We start from the raw sequence: 25,037 nt of genomic DNA, 5'->3' as shown, positions 1-25,037 counted from the left end.
ACCTGGAGTATTGTGTACAGTTTTGGACTCCTAACTTGAGGAAGGACATTCTTGCTATTGAAGGAGCGCAGCGAAGGTTCACCAGACTGATTCCCGGGATGGTGGGACTGACCTATCAAGAAAGACTGGATCAACTGGGCTTGTATTCACTGGAGTTCAGAAGAATGAGAGGGGACCTCATAGAAACGTTTAAAATTCTGACGGGTTTAGACAGGTTAAATGCAGGAAGAATGTTCCCAATGTTGGGGAAGTCCAGAACCAGGGGTCACAGTCTAAGGATAAGCCATTTAGGACCGAGATGAGGAGAAACTTCTTCACCCAGAGAGTGGTGAACCTGTGGAATTCTCTACCACAGAAAGTTGTTGAGGCCAATTCACTAAATATATTCAAAAGGGAGTTAGATGAAGTCCTTACTACTAGGGGGATCAAGGGGTATGGCGAGAAAGCAGGAATGGGGTACTGAAGTTGCATGTTCAGCCATGAACTCATTGAATGGCGGTGCAGGCTAGAAGGGCCGAATGGCCGACTCCTGCACCTATTTTCTATGTTTCTATGATACAAAAGGTTATCGATCTGAAATGTTAATTGTTTCTCTCTTCACAGATGTTGCCCGACCTGGTGAGTATTCCCAGCATTTTCTGTTTTTATTATAGCCAATTATGATGGTCCGTTAGAAATTATACTTCAGAACTTGTGTGCAGTTTGTACGTATCAAGCTGATGCCCAACATTGGAATGCAAGGGAGTAAAAAGTACACTTAAGTAAGAAGCATAAGTGAATGGCACGGAATCAGGTTAAAGGGAGTAGCTTTGCTTGTGTGTACCTAGAGCTGGTAATTGGGATTAGACTGGATGACCTTTTGTTGGATGGGGCAGATATAATGGCAGGGAATCGAATACGGCCGGGATGATCTCCTGAATTAGTTTCGATCGCCTGGATGGGTGAGGGGAATTTTCCCAGGTTTTTTCTCGCTAAATTGACCTGGGTTTTTAAATCTGGTTTTTGCCTCTCCCAGGCGATCACGTGGCTCCGGTTGGGGTGGAATGTAGATGTTTTCAGTATAAGGGGTGTCGCAGTTGCGTGAGGTGGACTAGTTGGGCTGGGTGCTCTTTGCCTTTCCGTCATTGTTCATAGGTTTATATGTAACCTTTAGTGCTGCTGATCAAGGGCCGTGCGGCTCTTTGTCGGCCGGCGCGGACACGATGGGCCAAAATGGCCTCCTTCTGCGCTGTAAATTTCTATGTTTGTATGTGTTTATCTTTAAAAACTGCAGACCAAGCTGGAAAATCCAGAGCAAGGTCAAGACTGTGGAACAACACATTCCAATAGACTGAGATCAGCTCCACATGCTATGGGAGATGGAGAGGTTACGAACCACTCAGCAGCCAGTCTGATAATGGTTAATGAATCAATGTAGCGCCGCTGATCAGTTGTAAGCCAACCGGTGGCCGTAGAATAGTGAGCACGAGGCCAGCACGCCTCGGAAACTGTATAACTGTGTGTGAAACTATCGTTCATTGAAGGTTCATTCCTAGGCGGTTAGGTCTGGAATGCTTCCCCTGCATATGCTTGAATAAAGATTGGAGAAGTGAATCCCAGGTTTCGTCGGATTGATTCCATGGTCGTTATAAGGGCCGGTGTCGATTCCTTATTTCAGGGAATCCACCTTGAAGAGGAGAAGTCTTCTTTCACCCCAGTAGGAACAACTGACAAGATTTTTCACAGGAAATGTAACAGCTTCAGACATTAGAATTATTTTTATGTTTTGTAAACTACCAAGAAATGTGAGGGTGGGGGAGAATGGAGTTGCAGCAGTCCTTTAAAAAAGAGAACTTGACAAGTTCCCGAAACAAAAAAGACACATCCAGTTAGACGGTAAGCTGCTAGCTTGTTGCAATTATGTTGGATTGTCAGAGTAATTTCCTCAGTTATCCTGAATTGACCTCGTTTGTTTTCCTCTCCCAGGAGGAAGCATGGCTAGGGAGTGGGTGACTTGTGAATGTAGTGGTATCAAGTCTGGATGAGGCAGGCTTACATAGAAACATAGAAAATTGGTGCAGGAGTAGGCCATTCGGCCCTTCTAGCCTGCATCACCATTCAATGAGTTCATGGCTGAACATGCACTTCAGTACCCCATTCCTGCTTTCTCACCATACCCCTTGATCCCCCTAGTAGTAAGGACTTCATCTAACTCCTTTTTGAATATATTTAGTGAATTGGCTTCAACAACTTTCTGTGGTAGAGAATTCCACAGGTTCACCACTCTCTGGGTTAAGAAGTTTCTCCTCATCTCGGTCCTAAATGGCTTACCCCTTATCCTTAGACTGTGACCCCTGGTTCTGGACTTCCCCAACATTGGGAACATTCTTCCTGCATCTAACCTGTCTAAACCCATCAGAATTTTAAACGTTTCTCTGAGGTCCCCTCTCATTCTTCTGAACTCCAGTGAATACAAGCCCAGTTGATCCAGTCTTTCTTGATAGGTCAGTCCCGCCATCCCGGGAATCAGTCTGGTGAACCTTCGCTGCACTCCCTCAATAGCAAGAATGTCCTTCCTCAAGTTAGGAGACTAAAACTGTACACAATACTCCAGGTGGGGTCTCACCAAGGCTCTGTACAACTGTAGCAACGCCTCCCTGCCCCTGTACTCAAATCCCCTCGCTATGAAGGCCAACATGCCATTTGCTTTCTTAACCGCCTGCTGTACCTGCATGCCAACCTTCAATGACTGATGTACCATGACACCCAGGTCTCGTTGCATCTCCCCTTTTCCTAATCTGTCACCATTCAGATAATAGTCTGTCTCTCTGTTTTTACCACCAAAGTGGATAACCTCACATTTATCCACATTATACTTAATCGGCCATGCATTTGCCCACTCACCTAACCTATCCAAGTCACTCTGCAGTGTCATAGCATCCTCCTCACAGCTCACACTGCCACCCAACTTAGTGTCATCCGCAAATTTGGAGATACTACATTTAATCCCCTCGTCTAAATCATTAATGTACAATGTAAACAGCTGGGGCCCCAGCACAGAACCTTGCGGTACCCCACTAGTCACTGCCTGCCATTCTGAAAAGTACCCATTTACTCCTACTCTTTGCTTCCTGCCTGACAACCAGTTCTCAATCCATGTCAGCACACTACCTCCAATTTCATGTGCTTTAACTTTGCACATTAATCTCGTGTGGGACCTTGTCGAAAGCCTTCTGAAAGTCCAAATATACCACATCAACTGGTTCTCCCTTGTCAACTCTACTGGAAACATCCTCAAAAAATTCCAGAAGATTTGTCAAGCATGATTTCCCTTTCACAAATCCATGCTGACTTAGACCTATCATGTCACCTCTTTCCAAATGCGCTGCTATGACATCCTTAATAATTGATTCCATCATTTTACCCACTACTGAGGTCAGGCTGACCAGTCTATAATTCCCTGTTTTCTCTCTCCCTCCTTTTTTAAAAAGTGGGGTTACATTGGCTACCCTCCACTCGATAGGAACTGATCCAGAGTCAATGGAATGTTGGAAAATGACTGTCAGTGCATCCGCTATTTCCAAGGCCACCTCCTTAAGTACTCTGGGATGCAGTCCATCAGGCCCTGGGGATTTATCGGCCTTCAATCCCATCAATTTCCCCAACACAATTTCCCGACTAATAAGGATTTCCCTCAGTTCCTCCTCCTTACTAGACCCTCTGACCCCTTTTATATCCTCCCTAGTGAATACCGAACCAAAGTACTTGTTCAATTGGTCTGCCATTTCTTTGTTCCCCGTTATGACTTCCCCTGATTCTGACTGCAGGGGACCTACGTTTGTCTTTACTAACCTTTTTCTCTTTACATATCTATAGAAACTTTTGCAATCCGTCTTAATGTTCCCTGCAAGCTTCTTCTCTTACTCCATTTTCCCTGCCCTAATCAAGCCCTTTGTCCTCCTCTGCTGAGTTCTAAATTTCTCCCAGTCCCCGGGTTCGCTGCTATTTCTGGCCAATTTGTATGCCACTTCCTTGGCTTTAATACTATCCCTGATTTCCCTTGATAGCCACCTTCCCTTTTTTATTTTTATGCCAGACAGGAATGTACAATTGTTGTAGTTCATCCATGCGGTCTCTAAATGTCTGTCATTGCCCATCCACAGTCAACCCCTTAAGTATCATTCGCCAATCTATCCTAGCCAATTCACCCTCATACCTTCAAAGTTACCCTTCTTTAAGTTCTGGACCATGATCTCTGAATTAACTGTTTCATTCTCCATCCTAATGCAGAATTCCACCATATTATGGTCACTCTTCCCCAAGGGGCCTCACACAACGAGATTGCTAATTAATCCTCTCTCATTACACAACACCCAGTCTAAGATGGCCTCCCCCCTAGTTGGTTCCTCAACATATTGGTCAAGAAAACCATCCCTTATGCACTCCAGGAAATCCTCCTCCACCGTATTGCTTCCAGTTTGGTTAGCCCAATCTATGTGCATATTAAAGTCACCCATTATAACTGCTGCACCTTTATTGCATGCACCCCTAATTTCCTGTTTGATGCCCTCCCCAACATCACTACTACTGTTTGGAGGTCTGTACACAACTCCCACTAACGCTTTTTGCCCTTTGGTGTTCTGCAGCTCTACCCATATAGATTCCACATCATCCAAGCTAATGTCCTTCCTAACTATTGCATTAATCTCCTCCTCAACCAGCAATGCTACCCCACCTCCTTTTCCTTTTTTTCTATCCTTCCTGAATGTTGAATAACCCTGGATGTTGAGTTCCCAGCCCTGATCATCCTGGAGCCACGTCCGATGGTCCGATGATCATTACAGCTTAAAATTCTAACTTGAGAAAATATTCACAGAAAGCACAATGCTGTAAAAGACAAGTTGACACAATGAGTTTAGTTCAAAACTTAATTTTGCATTGCCTCAAATGACGCGATTAAAATTGAGAACATGATTTTAATTATGAATATTCTGCTGCCTCACTGCCAAATGAAAATGACATTTTAAATCACATTTCTTTAAAGTAATCAAGTTTAAAGCAAAAATCACTATATTCAACTTAAGATATATTCTGTAGTCACAAAAGTGTTTTTTTTTAAAAAGCAGTAATTGAACTCTGAAGAGAGGAAATAAGGCCGTGTGCTATGGAGCATGATTGGGCAAAAACCATTGGTTAATTTTGATTAAAAGTAAAACATGTTTGGTAGCACTGCAATCACAACTGCAGTGGAGATAATGGCCCCAAGTTTCCACATGATTTGCTCCTGATCTTTTTAAGAGCAACTGGTGGAGAACGGAGTATCTTAGAAATCGGAATTCTCTACATTTAAGTTTTCTGCAGTTCTAGTCAGGTAGAACAGTTTCACTTTTGAACAGAATTTTTTTTTCCAAAAGGGGGCGTGTCCGGCCACTGACGCCTGATTTGAAAGTTTCCAGTGAAAACGTACTCCAAACTAACTTAGAATGGAGCAAGAAGATTTTTGTAGGCTTGAAAAAACCTTGTCTACACATTAAAAAATCAGGCGCAAGTTACAAATTAGGCATCGGGAACAAGGTGTGGGGGGGAGGGGAAGGGAAGTCATTACATTCTACAATAAATCCTTAGTTATACTTATACAAATATTATACAAATAAATCCAACCTGAATAAAAATTTATAAGCAAAGAAAAGATTAAATAAACCATGTTCCTACCTGTGTGAAAGTGCTTCAGGCAGGCCTTTCAGGCAGCGGTTTGCCGTCGGGACCGACCGACAGCAGGGAGAAGGCTGCAGGAAGCCTCATTACTTGAGGCAGCCTTTCCCGACGGCGGGGGGGGGTGGGGGGGGAGACAGGGAGAAGGCTGCAGGAAGCCTCATTACTTGAGGCAGCCGTTTGCCGTCGGGCCCGACGGACGGCAGAGGGAGAAAGCTGCAAGAAGCCTCAGTGCTGATGATGGAAGGGCAATGTGGTTTTATTAAAAAATTTTAAAAATTGAACAGCTACAAAGAATTTGAATAGTCTCAAACAAGTACATGTGTCCCATTTATCACAGTCTATCTTTAATTACAGAATGCACTCCCTCACCCTCACACACAGAAATATCAAGAAAATTAAAATACAAGCCTTTGCAAGGGTTCAATGAACAAATTTTCACTTTTTCTGCAGCACTTTTAAAAATGGCCGAGTGCCAATGTTTCCTTCACACTGCGCGTGCACGAACGCTCCAACGCGCATGCGCAGCGTTGCCGGCACGAAAAAAACTCATTTAAATTGTACCCGCCCCTCCTACTTACAAAAAAGGCGCAAGTGGTAGGCTCCGCGCCAAGCTGCAAGGCGCTCGAGAATAGCGGCTTTTTTTTCAGGCGCCATTTTCGGCACAAAAAACGGGCGCCCAGCTCGGAGGGGTGCCTGTTTTGCCGCGTGTGGAAACTTGGGGCCAATAAGTGGGCCTAAACTTTGGTGTTACTATATGGTACTGTAATACCCTATGCATATGAATGAAGACATCTATGTTACAAATAAAGAAATGATGAAATAAAAACTAAAGAAATACAATGTAAATTCATTGTATCAGACAAGGTGAAATTCGGGCAAATAATCAGTGATGATGATAGAGGTTCCACTGTACTTTTAAAAGATAAAGGGCCTGAATTTCATCAGCCTACCACTGCGTTTCTTGGCAGTAATTCCTTGTTTTTGGCGGTGTTTCATCGGTGGGAATTTCATCAAAACCTTACGCCAGTGCTTTCAAAATATCGCTGGGGAGCGGACTGTTGGCGTGCAACGCTGGGAAAACCGCTCCCACCCAAGTTTGGCGGGAGCGGTGATCCGTATTTCTTGAAAAAGAAACGCCCAGTTGGAGCAGCCTTTCGATGGACTGTAGGTATGATACCTTGCAAAAAAATTAAATGTAAGGTGGTAGAGTATTGTAAGGGGATACAGATGGTCAATAAAGTGGATACTGAAGGTAGTGAATTGATCGGACAGACAAAATGGTCCAGATTATAGGGCTCATCAGTATTAGGAGGTTGTGAGGAATCGGGAGTTCCTCCACCTCACGGTAGGTATTGTAATATATCGCCTATTGACAGATTGTATGTAAAACTCGCTTATGTATGTAAAGCACGCTTATAACACTCATTTACAACTGTTTTTTTGGGGAGAAAGGTTAAGCAGCAAAGCTTGCTAAGCAGCAAAGCTTGATGGTAAATGAACCATCAATTGTGTTAACCTTTAGTACAGACAGATAGAAAATGGAAATTTATATATTCAGTATATTTAAGGGAACAACAGCTACCATGGACAGTAGGGAGTCAGTAGTCGAGGAAACATAGGTTGTAGCAGCAGCTGCATGCATGAGAACTAGAAAGTTTTGACTGGAGTTCTCTTGGGAACAGGATAAGAAACCAAGTGTTTGGGAAGATAGCAAACCTTGGGAAACAAGGTTAATAATCAACATGTCATGAGGAACTGAGGCAAAGTTGACACCACTGAACAACACATTCCAGAAGGATGACATGTGATGGGAGATGGACAGGTTGGGAAATCACTCAGCAGTCAGTCTGATAAGGGTCTACGAATCAATGAAGCTCCGCTGATAAGCTGCAGGCCAATAGAAGTTTTGTAGGAGGAAAATCTGTATAACTATGCTTGTAGAAACCCTTGTATTTCGAAGGTTCATTACTGAACTCTTTCCCTGCATGCTTGAATAAAGACCGGTTAAACCGAGGTTTCGTCCGAGTGATTCCGTGGTCACATTAACGGGCAGGTGTAGATTCATTATATCAGGGAGTCCAACTTGAAGAAAAGTCTTCTTTTTACCCCAACAGTAAGTTAACGTTTTGTTTTAATTCTTTTGCAGCGATTCAGTGGAAAAGGGTCCTCTGAATGTTTTCCAATGTTTTATTTTTTGAAAAAATATTTTTTGTGTTCCCCACCCCCCCTACCACGTTTCCTAGGTCTGACTCTAGCCTCGGACTTAATTTGACCAGGATTGCGTTTATTGGCCAAGAATCCACGTGGAACGCCCATTTTTCCCGCCGGGCATTTTTTCCCCTATTTCTTCATCGATTTTCCGCCGGCGTTAATTGCAGAATCTTAGCAGTATTTTGGGCAGTAACCGGGCGGTGGCGGCTTTTGATCAATTTCTAGCCCATAATCTTTAAGAAAATGACAATAAAGGCAGATAAAATAAAACTTTAATCATTGCTCTCTTCACCTCAAAAGTCTGTATTAACCCTAGATACACCCCTCATATTAATTAAGTTATTTATAATTTATTTCTTCTAGTTTAAAAATATTACTGCTGCTTTAAAAAAATATTTTAAAAATCGTAACTGAGTTTTCAAGAAGCTTCTTGGCTTGCGGAACAGCAACTCATCTTTCGATTAGGCACTTTACAACCGCCTTCTCCGGCAGACTCAACATGGAGTTAAACAATTTCAGATTATAACCATTGCCCCAATTTTTGGGAGGACAGAAGCTGTTGATGATTCTGCTGTTGCCATTTACACCTCGAGACCCATCTTGTGTTTCTTTACTTGTCCCATTACCATCTCCTTTTGCCCTGCACCATCATCCCTTTTGTCATTTAATCTCTCCCATCTTCAACCCTATCACAGACCTTCCCCTTTTGTTTTTTCCTCTCCTCCTGCCTTTCCCAGCCTCTGTACTTGCTTAAAACCTGTTATATCTCTAACTTTTTCCAGTTCTGATGAAAAGTCATCAGCCTGAAATGTTAACTTTGTTTCTCTCTCCACATATGCTGCCTGACCTGCTGAGTATTTCCAGCACTTTGTTTTTATTTCAATTTCCAGCAACCGCAGAATTTTGCTTTTCTATTAGTGCTTCTTAGGTCTGCTTTGTTGTGAAAAATAGATGTTTTTAAATCCAATTTTTTGATAAAAGTAGACACAAGAAAGTTAATGAAGACCTTTAGGCTTCCCCGTATAATTCTAATACCAAACGAGCAGGCAATATATTCCTTAGCATTTACCAGTTCTGCTGAAACCAGCCACTGGGAAGTTCACAGGTATATCCTCTCATGGTATGACCAAGAGGGAAAAAGAAAATCAATTAAGATCAATCTACCTCACTATTACACACATCCTACCAGCCACAGCAAGTCCACCACATCCCTTTACATTATATATATTTATATAATGCCCAGCTTACTGCCATAGAATAGTAGCATAACTAGATGTGCTAAAATTGTAACGCAGCCATTTCTTGAAAAGCATGGAAAAGTGTATTTTTGATCAATTATGTAAATCACAAAAACAAAGAATTGATTTTTTATAAAATTTAGACTAGTTATAGAAATAATGAATGTGCAACTGATGCATTTAGATCAGGTTCAGAATAGTCATGTGCCTTAATCATGTAGAAATCTGATATTCTAGCATGTCATTATGCAGAAAGCCAAATCAAACCAAAACGTGAAGGATTGTCACCCTGCTCGAGTATTTTTGCAGATCATCATATTTATAATTCTGAAGATTTGTTATTAGACTATACCTTTGCTCCATACAGGTCACAATTTTTCATATACAGTTCTGCTGAAGTTCTCAATACGACTCCTGTGGTGTCACATTGCAGTACACAATTCTCCAGAATAGCCTGGCCCTTACGGACACCTAAATAGATAAAATACAATAAACTGTTAATTAGCTTAAACTGTTTAACTTTATTCAGTAGAGTCTAAATTAAATAACAAAGTTTGTGTGTATGTCACTGATTATACAGAATATTCAGTGTTTCAAGTGTAGTTGGTTTATAATGAGACAAAATAGACTAAGTATGAAATTACATCAGATTGTCTGCACAAAAAAGGTTGACATAATTTAGCAGATGGCAAAGATTCCACGAAAAGATAGATATTCCTCCAACATTTAATTGTCAAAGCTTTTTGTAGCAATGATCTTCAGACTAGCTGCACAACCATTAGAAAACATTTTAAAAGGCCTATTAGGTTTACCTTTTAACATTTGCCTGACACCCAATATAAATTTTAGTCTATGACCTGTATGTTGGTTAGAAAAAAAAAAGTCATCCTGTCAAATCATAGAATCTTGCAGCATTGAACAGGCCACTCGGCCTGTTGTGCCTATGCCGGCTCTTTGAAAGAGCATTTCAATTTAATCCCACATCCCAGCTTTTTCCCCACAACACTGCAAATTATTTCTCTTCAACTACTCTGTTCTCATCTGTAAACTTGGGCAGCGCAGATGGAAGTGGTAATTACATAAGAAATAGGAGCACGAGTTGGCCATTTGGCCCCTCGAGCCTGCTCCACCATTCAATAAGATCATGGCTGATCTGATCTTGGCCTCAACCGCACTTTCCTGCCCGCTCCCCATAACCTTAGGTTCCCTTAACATTCAAAAATTTGTCTATCTCCACCTTAAATATATTCAATGACCCAGCCTCCACAGCTCTCTGGGGTAGAAAATTCCAAGGATTCACGACCCTCAGAAGAAATTCCTCCTAATTTCCGTTTTGAATGGGTGACCCCTTATTCTGAAACTATGTCCCCTAGTTCCAGATTCCCCCACGAGGGGAAACATGCCTTCTGCATTAACCCTGTCAAGCCCCCTCAGAATCTTATACTTTTCAAAAATTAAAAATAAAATCTAGAAATGGAACCCTTATAATTAAATCAAACTTCTCCCCTCTCCATATTTCGGACCCTAAAAATTACCACTGCGCAACTAACCTTGAAGTCAATATTTCAGAACATAGCACGATGACGTATTAGGGAAAATTGGTCTTTGTGTACTATATATACACACAGATAAGTATTTCAGATCCATTTGGAATGAAGCAGCCAGAATTGAGGGATAAAGAACTTATATTGCTATTACTTGTACTGTCTACTGATTCTCGTGAGTCTGAGACGTCCACCTGTCTTTTGTCTAGTAGTGGTCCGATATAAGTACTGGAGCGGGCGTCCGCCATCTCGAATCCTGAATGTTGTGGTGCAGGAATATGCAGTGCGTCCCGTTCTGGTAGCTGAACACGCGATTTCTCTGGCAATATTTGAGCAGAGACACACAGGCGCGGGCGTGTGTGTCGATGCCCTTTGATGGTTAGTGTTTGCAAGCTCCTCCCAAGTTGAACCCGGCACCAACCTCCGTCATGGGGAGGCCATGTGCCCAACAGACACAGCGATGGTGGTGCCTTCACAACTCAGTTTATTTTCTACAAACCAATAATGTGCAGTAATTTATTGGAATGATTATACAAATACTGAAAGCGAATAATAGCAGGTGTGATTCAGTATACCAGTATACTATTTACAAAAAGCAATCGAACCACATAACTTCTTGTACTGTCAGTTGATAGAGTTTTGGTAAATAAAAATTCAAGAAGAAATTGCTAGTGTTGTGAATAGACAGCAACTTAGTGGTGAGCACTATTTGATGTTATATGAAAATCATTGAGATTTTAATCTGAATTATATGTAGTGGAGCAATAATGTAATGTTCTTTGAATAATAGAAACTGAGAATTTTTTTTTTTAAACTAATGCCCTTTAATCATACAAGCTCAAACTCTGGCTATTTCTATTTAAACTGGTGGGAACATTTAAACAATAAAATGCTGCACTTGTTTTTTTTTTAAATAGAAGAAAAACACTAAAGACTTATAAAAGAATGCCAGCAGTATAAACTGCTGCGATCAGAACCTACAAAGCAAATGATAGGAAGCTTCTAATTTGACAGTATTCGTTGTACAAGTCTGAATACTAGGAATGCCTAACATTTAAGTCAACTTTCAGGTGTGAGTGGGAACTTTAGCATGACATGTCATTTAAAATTAGCCTCAAATTGTTGATGGATTGGACTTGCTTAGCTTGGGGCTTAATTCCCAAAATATCTTAGCTGAACCATACATCCAGCTTGGTGTAGCACGCCACCAGGTGGTGAGAACTGATGTCTGAAGCACTGGGAAACCAGAAATCTATGTAGCAGTAAATTAAGTCAATTGGAATGAATTCTGACAAAGTTGATTTCAATTGCTAACCATCATCAAAAGACATTTCACAATATACAGTAAGTATCTAATCATCATCCCTTTTGCCAAGGAAGAGATTTCAAAATTAAAACAAAATGACATTAGGAACATTGAGACTTAAACAGGATATTTGAAGAAAACAAGTACTGAATGTGAAAGGCACATAAATTATAATTTTCTGAAAATATCATGAACAGTCTGTAAAGCAGCCAGTGATTTGTGCAAGAGAAGGGAAGAAAATTCTGTCAACTTTTAATGAATCGGCTTGATTCAACCGTAGAAACTAAATGTATCAAATCCCATTATACAGAATTCCTGCTCCAGACAAGTTTCAAACTCAGTCCCAATTCAAGCATAACATTTCCCAGATTAAATCACTTGTCATGTATAATCACATCAAACTGTTCATATTTTTCAAGCATCATACACTTATCAGTCTATTGTCTAATTTTATCCACAAGTTAACACTCTCATTTTCCACATATTAACACTTTATTGATTTTTTTAATTAATATGTTTGTGCTGTATGCATTTATGTGACAGCTCTGACTCACTGCTTGCACTCTTGCTGGAGTCAGAGATTGTGGGTTCAAGCCCCAGTCTGGGATTTGAGCATATAATCTAGGCAAACATTTCAGTACAATACCGAGCGAGAGATGCACTGCGGAGATGCCGTCTTTCAGATGACATGTCTGCCCTCTCAGGTGGTACTAAGATTCCGTGGTACTATTCATAGAAAGGGGGAATTCACCCAGTGCCCTGGTCAATATTTGTCCCTCAAGCAACATCACTAAAACAGATCATCTGGCCACTGCTGGTTGTGGGACCTTACTATGTGCAAATGTTCCCCTACATTACATTACAACAGTGACCAAACTTCAAAATTACTTTGTTGGGTGTGAAACGCTGAAGTTGTGAGGTCATGCAAGGTGTTATATAAATACAACTTCTTCCTTAATTATAGATTTAATTACCTGGATTGACAATTTATTTCCAGGTTCCATAACTGAACATGGTTTTTCAGCAGTGCCCTCTTACCCTCGCTCAAGCGGCATACTTACCCTGTGAGTTTTTACTAATGTAATACAGGAACTAAAATCAGCCTGTGTATCTATCTATCTATATTATTCATACATGTAAGACCAAGACAATTTCATGTGCATCGCAGAGCAGGCAGTCAGGCGATAGACAGGCTGTGTAGAGAAGTGCTGAGGAAACCAAAGTCCTAACCAAAGATGTTCGACTGTTCAATGTCCAAGAACCAGAAAAAGAAAATGTAACTGACAGAGTCTCAAATATAATATGCTCGCAACTACTCAGGCAGCGGATGGAGCGTGTGGCAAACCAGACTCCCCACACATCCTTTCCTTCAACGACTGCCTGTCCCACCGGTGACAGAGACTGTAATTCCTGTATTGGACTATTCAGTCACCTGAGAACTCACTTTGTGGGCTCAAGTTTCAGCCTGAGTTACTCCTATTTTTTTGGAACTAGTTTAGAATGGAGCATCTTAGAAATTGCAATTCTCGGCATTTAGTTTGCTCCAGTTCTAGTGAGTTAGAATAGTTTCATTTTAGAACAGATTATTTTTTCCAAATGAGGGCGTGTCCAGCCACTTACACCTGTTTTTCAAGTTTAGGCAGCGAAAACTTACTCCAAACTAACTTAGAATGGAATAAGTGTAGATTTTTGTACGCTCACAAAAGCCTTGCCTACACTTATAAATCAGGCGTAGAGAACGAGAGATTATTTGTAAACCTCCCCCCCCCCCCTCCCAGGTGGGGTTTACAAATAAATAAACACTTCATTTTTACAAATAAAGATCCATCATCAATAATAAGTGATCAATAAATCAATCAAAAACAAATTTAAAAAAAAAATCAATAAATAAAAAATTAACATTCTACTCACCTACTGCAGCACCGGGAGCTCTCCAACAGCGTGCTCGGACGTCCCGTTCCTCCCCTCCTCCTCCTTCCACCACCCCCCACCCCCCCCCCGACAGTGTCTCTCTCTCTCTCCGCCTCTGTCAGTGTCTCTGTGTTAGAGAGGGGGGGAGGAAACAAGAGGGGGGGGGAGGAAACAAGAGGGGGGGGAGGAAAAGGAAGAGGGGGGGGGGAGGAAAGAGAAAGAGGGGAAAGGAGGGGTGGCTGAACATGCCCCGTTGAGTACTTCGGGCGCGGCCCGTCCCCAGCAGGATGCCGGGCGGGTGGGCCCTGCCGCCAACGTGGAGGGAGGAGGAGGGGGAAGAGAGAAAAGAGAGGAGGGGGAACAGCTGAACGGGAGGGGGGGGGGGGGGGGGAGAAAGAGAGCGGGAGCTGAACAGGAGGAAGCGGGGCCCGAGTCCGATCTTCACCCGGGGAGCCCATTCGGCCAGGGCTAGGGGCGGCGTGCTTCGGACCCCTCTCACGCAGCCTCAGGGGCGAGAAGCTACTGCACATGCGCGCACACTCTAGCGCGCATGTGCAGAGGTCTCGGCACTGTTTTCAGCGCCGGGACCTGGCTCTGCCCCCGACCCATTGTGCTGCGCCACGCCAAGCACGAAGACATCCCAAGGAGCTCGTAGAATCACAAGGTAGGTTTTAGGCGCCCTTTTTATTCCAGAAAACCGGCGCACCTTATGGAGGTACGCCGTTCTTAGAGGGCGGAAACTTGGATCCTTAGAGTGGAAGCAAGTCTTCCTCGATTTCGAGGGACTGCCTATGATGATGATGATCATTGGAACTACCCTTGAGCGAAGGTAATAGGGCATTCCTTAAAAGGCATGGACTGGCACCGCTGAAAAACTATGTTCAGTTTTAGAACCTGGAAATAAATCTGGATTGAATGTTCTCATTATTCTGGTTCCCAGTTTCATTGTCTCTCCTTCATGAACCCTCTCTGATTCCATCTTTCTTATACCTATGTTTCTCCTTTCCTGAATTCTATCATTTACAACTCTCATTGTCTTTCTTCCCCTCATTTCCTCTCCGGTACATACTTGGGTCTTCTCTACCTTGTTACTCTAGATTATTTCAGTGCTCATACTTTATAGCACTCTCCTCACTAAGTCCCATCTCCCAATACCTCCAAGAGTCTCTATTCTCCTCATCATCATCATCATCATCATCATCATAGGCAGTCCCTCAGAATCGAGGAAGACTTGCTTCTACTCTAAACATGAGTTCTTAGGTGACTGAACAGTCCAATACATGAACCACAGTCCCCGTCACAGCTGGGACAGTCATTGAGGGAAAGGGTGGGTGGGGCTGGTTTGCCGCACGCTCTTTCTGCATGCTCTCGGTGATGAGACTCGAGGTGCTCAGCGCCCTCCCGGATGCACTTCCTCCACTTTGGGCAGTCTTTGGCCAGGGACTCCCAAGTGTCAGTGGGGATTTTGCACTTTATCAGGGAGGCTTTGAATGTGTCCTTTAAACGTTTCCTCTGCCCACCTTTGGCTCGTTTATGTACACTTGTACACACTTATGTACAGTGTATGCTTTTGCTAACGTACCCAGAACAAAACAGAAAACCTGCTCTGTTAATTGCTTTTAGCTACTGGACGTGCCCTATACTTTCATAGGCTTGGTCAAATATAGTATCCCATCTTCAAACATTATTTAAATTTAAAATCATTAAATAATTTTAAACAAATGGCAAACAAGCAAATTAGTACAGCTAGTTGTCATATTTACTGTAAAATTTCCACCCAATTCAGAGTGGAAAATATTGAAAAAACATTGCCACTCTTAGGCCCCAATATTGGTGGCCTTACCACCGAGTTTTGCCGCCAGTCTCCCCTCTGTGCCAGTTTCCACTCAGGCTGCAGTGGGCAGGAGGGGAGTACTGCCGGGAACTGCCCGCTTTAGCGGCCAAGTGCCCACTCGCCCACCGGCTGCCAGATTGGTGCGGGTGGGAATCGGCGCCAGCAGGGGGAAGGACCACTACGTGGAGGCAGGTCTAACCCTGACAGTGAGTACGAAGATCTGCAAAAAAAAAGGTTAGTGAACATTTTTTTTTATAAATGTTTTTTTTTTTTTTTTACAGCGCCTTACCTGGATGGGGTCCCCTCAAGGCGTTCGTGGTTTTTTTGGGTAATAGTTTTTATTTACAGCTCCTCCACCCTCCCTGGGCCCAACTCCATCCTTGGCGTCACTTGGCCGGCAAGCGCATTTGCTACCGTGATTGAGAGCTCCTGCCCGTTGCCACCCAGACTGACGGCGTAAGCCGTTATTTTGCCACCGGGAAATACTGCCACTTCTTTTGAAGGAATCTTCCTGGCAAAGTACCTCCCGGTCTCTCGGCGGTCCTTTGGGCGGCACTTGGGCAGGCCTTGGCTTCAACCAAGTTCGAGCCCTTAAAAACTAAGCTAACCCTTTGTAAATAATATTGATATTACAGTGTATTTCTTCTCTTCCTAATTGTCTTATGCCTAACATACTCTGTTCGAATCTAAGCTACCTCTTGGTAGTTTCGAACTAACTAGTTCATTTTCTCAAAGATTTTAAACACCCCAGCAAAATGTTACCAGGAATCCCTGCTGACCCAATATATGGTTTTAGCTACCTACTGTAGTTCTAACTACTGTTTCCTACAGTGATTACAGTTCAAAAGTACTTCATTGGTTGTAAAGCGCTTTGGAACATCCTGAAAGGTGCTATACAAAATGAAATCCTTCCACCCGCCCCCCCCCCCCCACCCCCCCATCCCCCCATCCCCATCCCCCAAACTTCAGCTTCCTCCCCAAAAAATAGAACTATGAATATTGGGAAGACCGAAGCCATTGTTTTCGGTCCCCGCCACAAACTTCGTTCCCTAGCCTCCATCCCTCTCCCCAACTTCTGTCCAAGGCTGAACCAGACTGTTCACAATCTTGGTGTCATATTTGACCCTGAAATGAGCTTTCGACCACATATCCACAGCATAACTAAGACCACCTATTTCCACCTCACTAACAGCGCTCATCTCCACCTTTGCCTCAACTCATCCGCTGCTGAAGCCATCATCCATCCCTTTGTTCTCTCTAGACTTGACTATTCCAACGCACTCATGGCTGGCCTCCCACATTCTACCCTACGTAAACTAGAGGTGATCCAAAACTCGGCTGCCTGTGTTCTAATTCACACCAAGTCTCGCTCACCCATCATCCTTGTGCTCACTGACCTACATTGTTTAACCAGAAGAAGCCAACGCCTCAATTTCAAAATTCTTATCCTTATTTTCAAATCCCTCCAGGGCTTAGCCCCCCACCCCCCGCCTCTAATCTCCTCCAGCCCCCCCCCCCACCCCCAATCTCCTCCAGCCCCCCCCCCACCCCCAATCTCCTCCAGCCCCCCCACCCCCAATCTCCTCCAGCCGCCCCCTCACCCCCAATCTCCTCCAGCCCCTCCACCCCCCCCAACCCAAGATGTCTGCGCTCCTCTAATTCTGCATTCATGAGCTTCAGATTATAATTGCTCAACCATTGATGGCCATGCCTTCTGTTGCCTAGGCCCAAGCTCTGGAACTCCCTGCCTAAACACCTCTACGTCTCTCTACATCGCTTTCCTTCCTCAAGGTGCTCCTTAAAATATACCTTTGACCAAGCTTTTGGTAACCTGCGTTAATTTCTACTTATGCGGCTCGGTGTCAAATTTTTAATCGCATAACACTCCTGTGAAGCACCTTGGGACATTTCACTACGTTAAAGGCACTATATAAATACAAGTTGTTGCTGTTGTATAGGCTGTTCTTCAGATATTTGAAGAAACCATAACATTTTTCAACCTGAAGATTAGACACAGTCTCTATTACAAAAGCTTCTGATCTGCTTCAATCTCTATAGCATTTTTGTCCAGCTTATGATATTGTATTAACATAAATTATGTTCTTGCATTATGTGACAAACTTCCGATTACATTTGTAAGCGAGAAACAAGTAAAAGAAGATTTGCCCGGCAGTGAAAAAGTTTAGAAGAGTGAAAGACAACCACAAGGCAGAGCAAAATAGAGAAATCTTGAGCACTTTAGATCACAACCTACAAAGCAGGAGCTAAATTCATTACCGTTTAATAACTGCAAATGAGATACAATAAAATGTCTCATTAGCTCTCATTCCAAAAAATTAATCAACTTAAAACATTTTGCAAAGTCTACCTTATGAGCAGTTCACGCAACCTTGCTGAAATCATAATAAATATTGCAATTAATAGTGAAAATATTTAATTAATCCAACATTGGATTAACAATAATAAAAATAGAAAAATGCTGGAAATACTCAGCAGTTCAGGCAACATCTGTGGAAAGAGAAAGAGAGTTAACGTTTCAGGTCGATGATCTTTCGTCAGAACTGAATGCCATCGACCTGAAACATTAATTCTGATTCTCTCTCTCTCTCTGCAGATGCTGGCTGACCTGCTGAGTATTTCCAGCATTTTCTGTTTTTATTTCAGATTTCCAGCATCCGCAGTATTTTGCTATTAGATTAATAGAAGTTAATAAGCATATTAAGCTTATTTCCTAAAATAGCTTAAGAAAAGCTTATTTTTCCAAAAAAGTGAAACCAGTCTTTTTCATTAGTCTGCTGTAACCTAGCAAAGGATGGTTCAAGTTTTTAAAACTACATATCTAGCAGCAAGTAGCTAATATATTGGGGCCAAGTTTTGGGCCGCGCCTAGAACGGCGCAGCCCTGGCCTGGACGCCTGTTTTTCAAGCCTAAAAGTGCGACATAAAAATACATCTTAATTCTCCGGCTCCTTGCTGGTCCCTGGGAGCTCAGCACGGCGCGCACACAGCAGCGGGGGACGGAGCCACAGAGTCGTGCCGATTCTGCAAGTGGAGGGGGGGCGGGGCTAAATTAAATGAGGCAATGTCGTGCCGGCAGCCCTGCACGTGCACATTGGAGCATGCGCAGTTGCCCAGAAACATTGGCACTCGGCCATTTTTCAACGGACTTAAAGAAAAATGTTGATTTGTCTCGTGGACCCCTGGAAAGGCTTGGGATTGAATTTTGGTGATTTTTTTTTTGTCTGAAGGAGTGCTTTTAGCAGCACTGTTGAATAAATCACCACTGAAATCAGTGAGTGCTGCTTTTCACTGCTAAACCTCCAGAACAGGTGCTGCATTGGTGCATGCAAATTAAGGACTGTGTGTTTTGAAAAATAAGAGTGTCAATTCAATACAGCAATGGAACAACGTCCACCAAGAACAAAGAATTTCTTGCATGAGGAAGTGGAGATATTAGTCAACGTCACTGAGCAGAGATGGCAGGAGCTAGATACCAGCAACAGAGGTCACATAAAAGAAATGAAGAAATGTTGGAACCAAGTTGCAGAAGATTACTGCGCAGTGGTGCATATCATGAGATCTGGAAGCCAGTGTAAAAAGAAATGGCACGACCTTGGTCAAGTAGTTAGTGTAAGTAATATTTTCCATTTTTAATGTAATCGTAATTGTAATGTGTCTATCTGTATGTCCCACCCTGCAGAAAGACGCACTCTGTAAAAAGTTATATTTTACTCTTTGTAGAAGAAATTGGCCCACAACAAAAGGAAAGCAACTCGAACAGGAGGAGGCGTGCCCAATCTGCATTCACTGACACCCTTGGAAGAGGGTAGCTGCAATGATGAGTCGTACATGGAGAAAAGCAATCAGTACAGCACAAGCTGGGCCCGCACACGAGGAAGAGGGTAAGTCCTGAAAATGCATCGTGTTCCTTCAAATCAACCTGCTGCCTGGCCTGCTATGTGAGAGTACTCATGCCACCCATCCTGCCCCCTCCCTTGCTGTTAAACATTTGACTGTTCTGATGTATTTTGCAGAACATGATGATGATGATGATGCTGCTGCCGCTGCTGCCAACCCCGAGGATCCTGAAGATACAGAACAAGAACCAGTACAACCAGATGTGGACAATCCAGACTGGATGATGGTGGCGATGACTGAAATGTCTAGAGGGAAGAGCTTCCAAATTAATGTTTATGAGCCCCCAATTAAGGGGCATCAGCATTTCAACCCCTTGCATAGGTTCCATCTTCCATGGTTTTGATTCTGATGTTGCGGGTCCCAGTGGTGCTGCTGGTGTAATGCAGCAGTTTACAGCCAGTGCACCACCGTCCCAGCCTGCGCCTCCCACTCACATAGGTTCTGGTTCCACCTTCCATGGTTTTGATTCCGATATTACGGGTTCCAGTGGTGCTGGTGATATAATGGAGCAGTTTACACACATTCACCCACCATCCCAGCCCACGGCTCGCAATCGAGTGCTGTCGTCTGGAACAGAGCGTCCCACCGTACCAGCCCATGCCTCCCAGTGTAGTGGTGCCACGAGGCAGACCCAGGCAGAGGAGAAGGAGATTGGAGACAGCGTGCAACAGATGCGGCTCAGGTTGTGGCATTGGGTAAGGAGACCAATGAGCTTACCCGATCACTCTTCGGTGGCGTCAGTGCAGTGGGTGAAGAGGCGACGATCCTGACGGGAGAAATAGCAGTAATGACACGGGAACTTAAGAAGGATATGTCCATGGGAGTGCAATCGACGGCACAGGCCGTCAGGGAGGGCATGCAAGTGGCGGCACAGGCCATCAGGGAGGTAGCTGCTGCAATAAGGGCACACAGCCCCGCCAATCAAATGACACCCTCATGAAGAAGTGAACATTCACTGAGATGTGGCTGAGACATGGTTGCAGCCTTTCTTTGCTGCTTTTGTTCTTGTTCTTGACGTAGCTGTAGTAGCGTTTTTCACATTGAAATTGTTTTGTAACTTTACAACTTATAAATGATCTTAGGGTTTTTAAGTGATCTTAGAGTGTAAATGCTCTCACATTTTGTAAATTATTTAATTTTGCATCTATCAAGTGATCTTGAAGTTTAAGTGATCTTAAGAGTGTAAGATTTTTCACATTGAAATTGTTTTGTAACTTTTGTAACTTTACAAGTTTTTAAGTGATCAAGAGTCATATTAAAAAGTAAAGTTTGATACAACAAATATTTTATTAGTGATGTTAACTTTTCAATAAAATATTTTTTCATTAAAACTGAATCATCTTCCATTAACACAATACAACGTAGGAACAACTGCAAAGAATAAACATGTCCATGTGCAACAGTGGTCACAGAGCCCTCAGGCATCAGTAATTGAAGTGTTCACGGATGAGCCGCTAGCGCAAGGCTCGAGCAATCGTTAAAGGAGGACGATGGACACCCCTCCTCCGACCTCATGCTCCGGCATCAGTCACTTGCAAGCTTTCTTGATCGTCGTCAGCATCCACATCCTGCTCTTGCGTAATACTATCATCATGCACTGGACCCTCACGTGGGTGTTCTGGTTCCACTACCAGCTCCTGCTGCCTCATGGTGGCTAAGTTATGCAGCACACAACAGTGAAGTGACCGACAATCTGAGGAGAGTATTGCAAGTGGCCTCCGGAATGGTCCAGGCATCGGAATCGCTGTTTCAATATGCCAACGGTCCTCTCAATGATGCTGCGTGTCGCAAAGTGCGCCATGTTGTATTGACGGTCAGCTTCTGTCCGTATCACGCATAGGGTCGTCATGAGCCAGGTGGCGAGACCGTACCCTTTGTCTCCCAGTAGCCAGCTCTGCCCTTCTGGCTGCTGCTCAAACATGACAGATAGAACACTATCACGTAGGATGAACGCATCATGGGTGCTGCCAGGGTATCTCGCATCAACTGACATGATGCGCTGATTGTCATCACACACGAGCTGCACATTGATGGAATGGAAACCTTTTCTATTCCTGTACTGCTCGGAATCCTCCACAGGTGCTCACAAGGCTATGTGGGTACAATCAATGCAGCCCTGTGCCTTTGGGAAGCCGGCAATCCTGAAGAAGCCCACAGCCCTCTCATGGATCGCTTGTCCGGTCATTGGGAAATTGATGAAGTCACTCCTCCGTGCATACAGTGCAGCTGTGACCTGGTAAACGCAAGCATGTATTGCACGTTGAGAGATGGCGCACACATCTCCAGTTGTAGCCTGAAACGATCCCGAGGCATAGAAGGCAAGTGCAGCTGTTACCTTCACTTCAATAGACAAGGCAGTGGGCGTTCTGCTTCTGGGCTGCAAATCTGCTCTCAGCATTTCACAGATCTCAGCGACAACTTCTCTGTCAAAAGGCTGCGTTTCCGCAATCAGCCTTGCTCATGTCCTGGTACGAGCGCCTGGCTCGATATTGCCGACATTGCCGACGTGGGTAAGGTCTCCTGCCCATCAGACTACAGGCTATGACGTTCCTGGTGCGGTGAGCTCTAATCAATTCTCTCCTATGCAGTGAATTGCTGCCGAACTACTGCATAATCCGTGGTGTTGACAATGCAGCACCCATTCTGCAAATTTAAGTTTCAAACTGGTTATCTGGCCGCCGCCCCTATCCCATGGTCGAATGGCCTTAGTCTCCCTCGCAGCTCGAAGACTGCTTGATGTGTCTTCGGCTGCCGTCAGCCACTGCCGCCACCGCCCCTATCCCGTGGTCGAATGGCCTCAGCCTCCCTTGCAGCTTGAAGGCTGCTTGCTGTTTCTTCGGCTGCCGTCGAGCTACTGATGCCGCCCCTGTCTCCTACATGGAAGGAAGACCTGCCTGAAGCACCGCAGCTCGAAGGCTGCTTGCTGCCAGTGTTGTTGGGCTGCCGTCGAGTCACTGACGCCGTCCCTGTCTCCAACATGGAAGGCCTGCCAGAAGTATCGCAGCTCGAAGGCTGCTGCTGCTTCACACAGGCAGAAATATTCAATCTTTTGTCTTTGCTTTGTTGAACTGCAGCAAACTAAATGCCGAGAATTGCAATTTCTAAGATACTCCATTCTAAACCAGTTGCTCCAAAATAATAGGAGCAACTCAGGCCGAAACTTGACCTCTCTAATTCCAAAAATCTAGGTAGCCAGGTCCGATCAGAAGGAAGATTGCCTGTTTAGTTGTGACCAATTGCATCCTTCATGATACTGCATCTCTGACATTGGGAATGAGTATGCAAACAGCGAAGATAAATAATGCGGCCCCCAATAACACTGGTTTGTCCACCCCCAAGACTATACAAATGCGCATGAATGTATATTTTAAATCACATTTAGATGAATTTGTGCTCAAAAGAAAGACACGACCTCTGACAATGCAATTAGAGCATCAAGATATTGAAGGCATGAGAATAACTGATGCAGCTACAATAAAATGCAAGAAAGTAACAGTAACAAGGAAAGCATAACTGAGCAAAATTGCAGTAAGGAAGGGGTTTTTAATAACAATTAATTTATATATGAAAATAATGCAACTGCTTAGAAGTTTATTTCAAAGCATTTCATTTTTACAGGCTCTTCTGCCCTTTCCCAGAGCAGAAAATGATACTGTACTTACATAAAATACCCTCTGTAGCATCATGCTGGATAAATTTCAGATTGAATATTTTTACACAACTGGCTGTGCAATCAACAAAGGTGTCTCCTTTTCCTTCTTTTTCCAGCACTATATCATCAGGAAGTCCATATCCTAGGCCGAGAGAAAGAAAACAAAGTGAAATAGTTTCATGATTTGGTGGAAAACAAGCCACAACAAATTTGTAGGATATTAACAGTTTCTGAAATGCCAAGACATCGCGCAAAACTATCGAAAGATTTTCTGAGCTAGCAAAGCATTGTTCGAAGCACAAAAAGTCTCCAGGTCATGCTATTCTGCTATATGTACCAGTGAACTACTAATCTGTAAGGGTTTAGTAAGACTAGCATTCTTAAAAAATGCATATACAGTACCCTCTTCTAAATATCAAATGTTCTGTTCATATTATGACACGAGTTTGCCTGCTTGCATCTGTGTCTGCATGTGAAAGAGAAAGAATGAGTAAATAGTACCAAAGTAGAGCCTCCTGCAGATCCCCAACCTCTAATATCCCAACATCAGAGCCGACATGTTCTCCCTCTTTTCAGCTGCCCCACCCCCCCTCTATTCTCAGTTGTTAGTTCAGTGCAATCACTACTGAAATAAGATAGGAACCCATCACTGCTCCTCCCAAAATTCTGTTCTTTACTCCAATTCAAAAGATTCTACTGACAGGATTTGTGCTTTACCTTTTCCTCGTGGCTTGATCACGTTAAATAAGACTCCATCTCTGTATTCAAGCACGTGCATTTTGGTTACCACTCGGATCAAAGCCCTTTTGATCTTCCTGTCCATTGCCTCCAGGTCCTGCTCTGGTTCATCTACACGCTGCCTCAATTTCCCTCTCTAATGCCCACCCACTCAATATTACTCAGATTTGACTGTGATTGTTGAATTAGAATGAAACCATCAAAAAACAGTCTTTATGTGAAATGCTTTGAGAAGGTTGTCAAGAGATTTGATACAGCACTATATAAATGCAAATCTTTCAGATCTTCAGACTTCCAGTCTACAGTGACCTGAATTTGTATTACACCAGCAGAAAAGGCAACAATTCACAAAGCTGATTGTAGACAGGTACCAGTAGATAAAAAGTGAAAGTCACATTAACCGACCTCTTTCTAAGTAACACGAAAACAGGACTATATATTGTACCACGACTTTTATACGAGTTGGTAAATGTTGCTTGGATTGACATAAATACCACCCTTCCCATCCCCAGGTTCACAGATAAGAAAACTTGTGTAAAGGTGCAATACATACATACATTATTCCTCCAGCCCCTACCTTCTACTTGAATGGAATCAGCAATTCTGAAGTAGCCATTCACACAGTAATGACCAGGACAGATAACAACAACATCTCCTTCATAGCAGGCATTTATTGCTATAAGTGGATCACTGTGAAACTGACAAAGAGAAAAAGTAGTTACCGGAAAATAATGACTCCGACTTTCAAGTTATATTTCATATAAATACTAGGCATTTTCCGATACTGGTAATCTTCAAACTCTTATCAGCAAGGAAGGAGTACCAGGATTGTGAAGTTCTTTATTTCTTTCAGTGTTAGTTATACTAACTCTGGGTGGTTTTCATTTGTTCACTAAATTTCATAAATCCATTTAATGATCAGAGGAGCCAGCATAGCATGAAATATTAGACAATCTCTCAAAGAGCTATTTGTTCTTTTCTTGTAAAAGAAT

The 25,037-nt window shown here is 43.2% G+C and overlaps 1 protein-coding gene across 4 annotated transcripts in view; it reads right to left on the bottom strand.

The window, feature by feature from the left end:
* Nucleotides 1-25,037, bottom strand: part of shcbp1 (SHC SH2-domain binding protein 1) — a 52,266-nt gene that overhangs the window by 5,120 nt on the left and 22,109 nt on the right. For all 4 annotated transcript variants that reach the window (XM_070896947.1, XM_070896948.1, XM_070896949.1 and 1 more), the window contains 3 exons: nucleotides 24,623-24,743; nucleotides 23,318-23,449; nucleotides 9,496-9,614 (listed from right to left, as the gene is read on the bottom strand). In XM_070896947.1, the coding sequence (XP_070753048.1) occupies nucleotides 9,496-9,614; nucleotides 23,318-23,449; nucleotides 24,623-24,743 (372 nt within the window). The remainder of the gene's footprint in view (nucleotides 1-9,495; nucleotides 9,615-23,317; nucleotides 23,450-24,622; nucleotides 24,744-25,037) is intronic.

Source organism: Pristiophorus japonicus, chromosome 13, assembly GCF_044704955.1.
Source record: "Pristiophorus japonicus isolate sPriJap1 chromosome 13, sPriJap1.hap1, whole genome shotgun sequence".
Classification (NCBI taxonomy): Eukaryota; Metazoa; Chordata; class Chondrichthyes; family Pristiophoridae; genus Pristiophorus; species Pristiophorus japonicus.
Note: the sequence above shows the minus strand (reverse complement) of the source record. Positions and strands in the feature narration are given on the sequence as shown.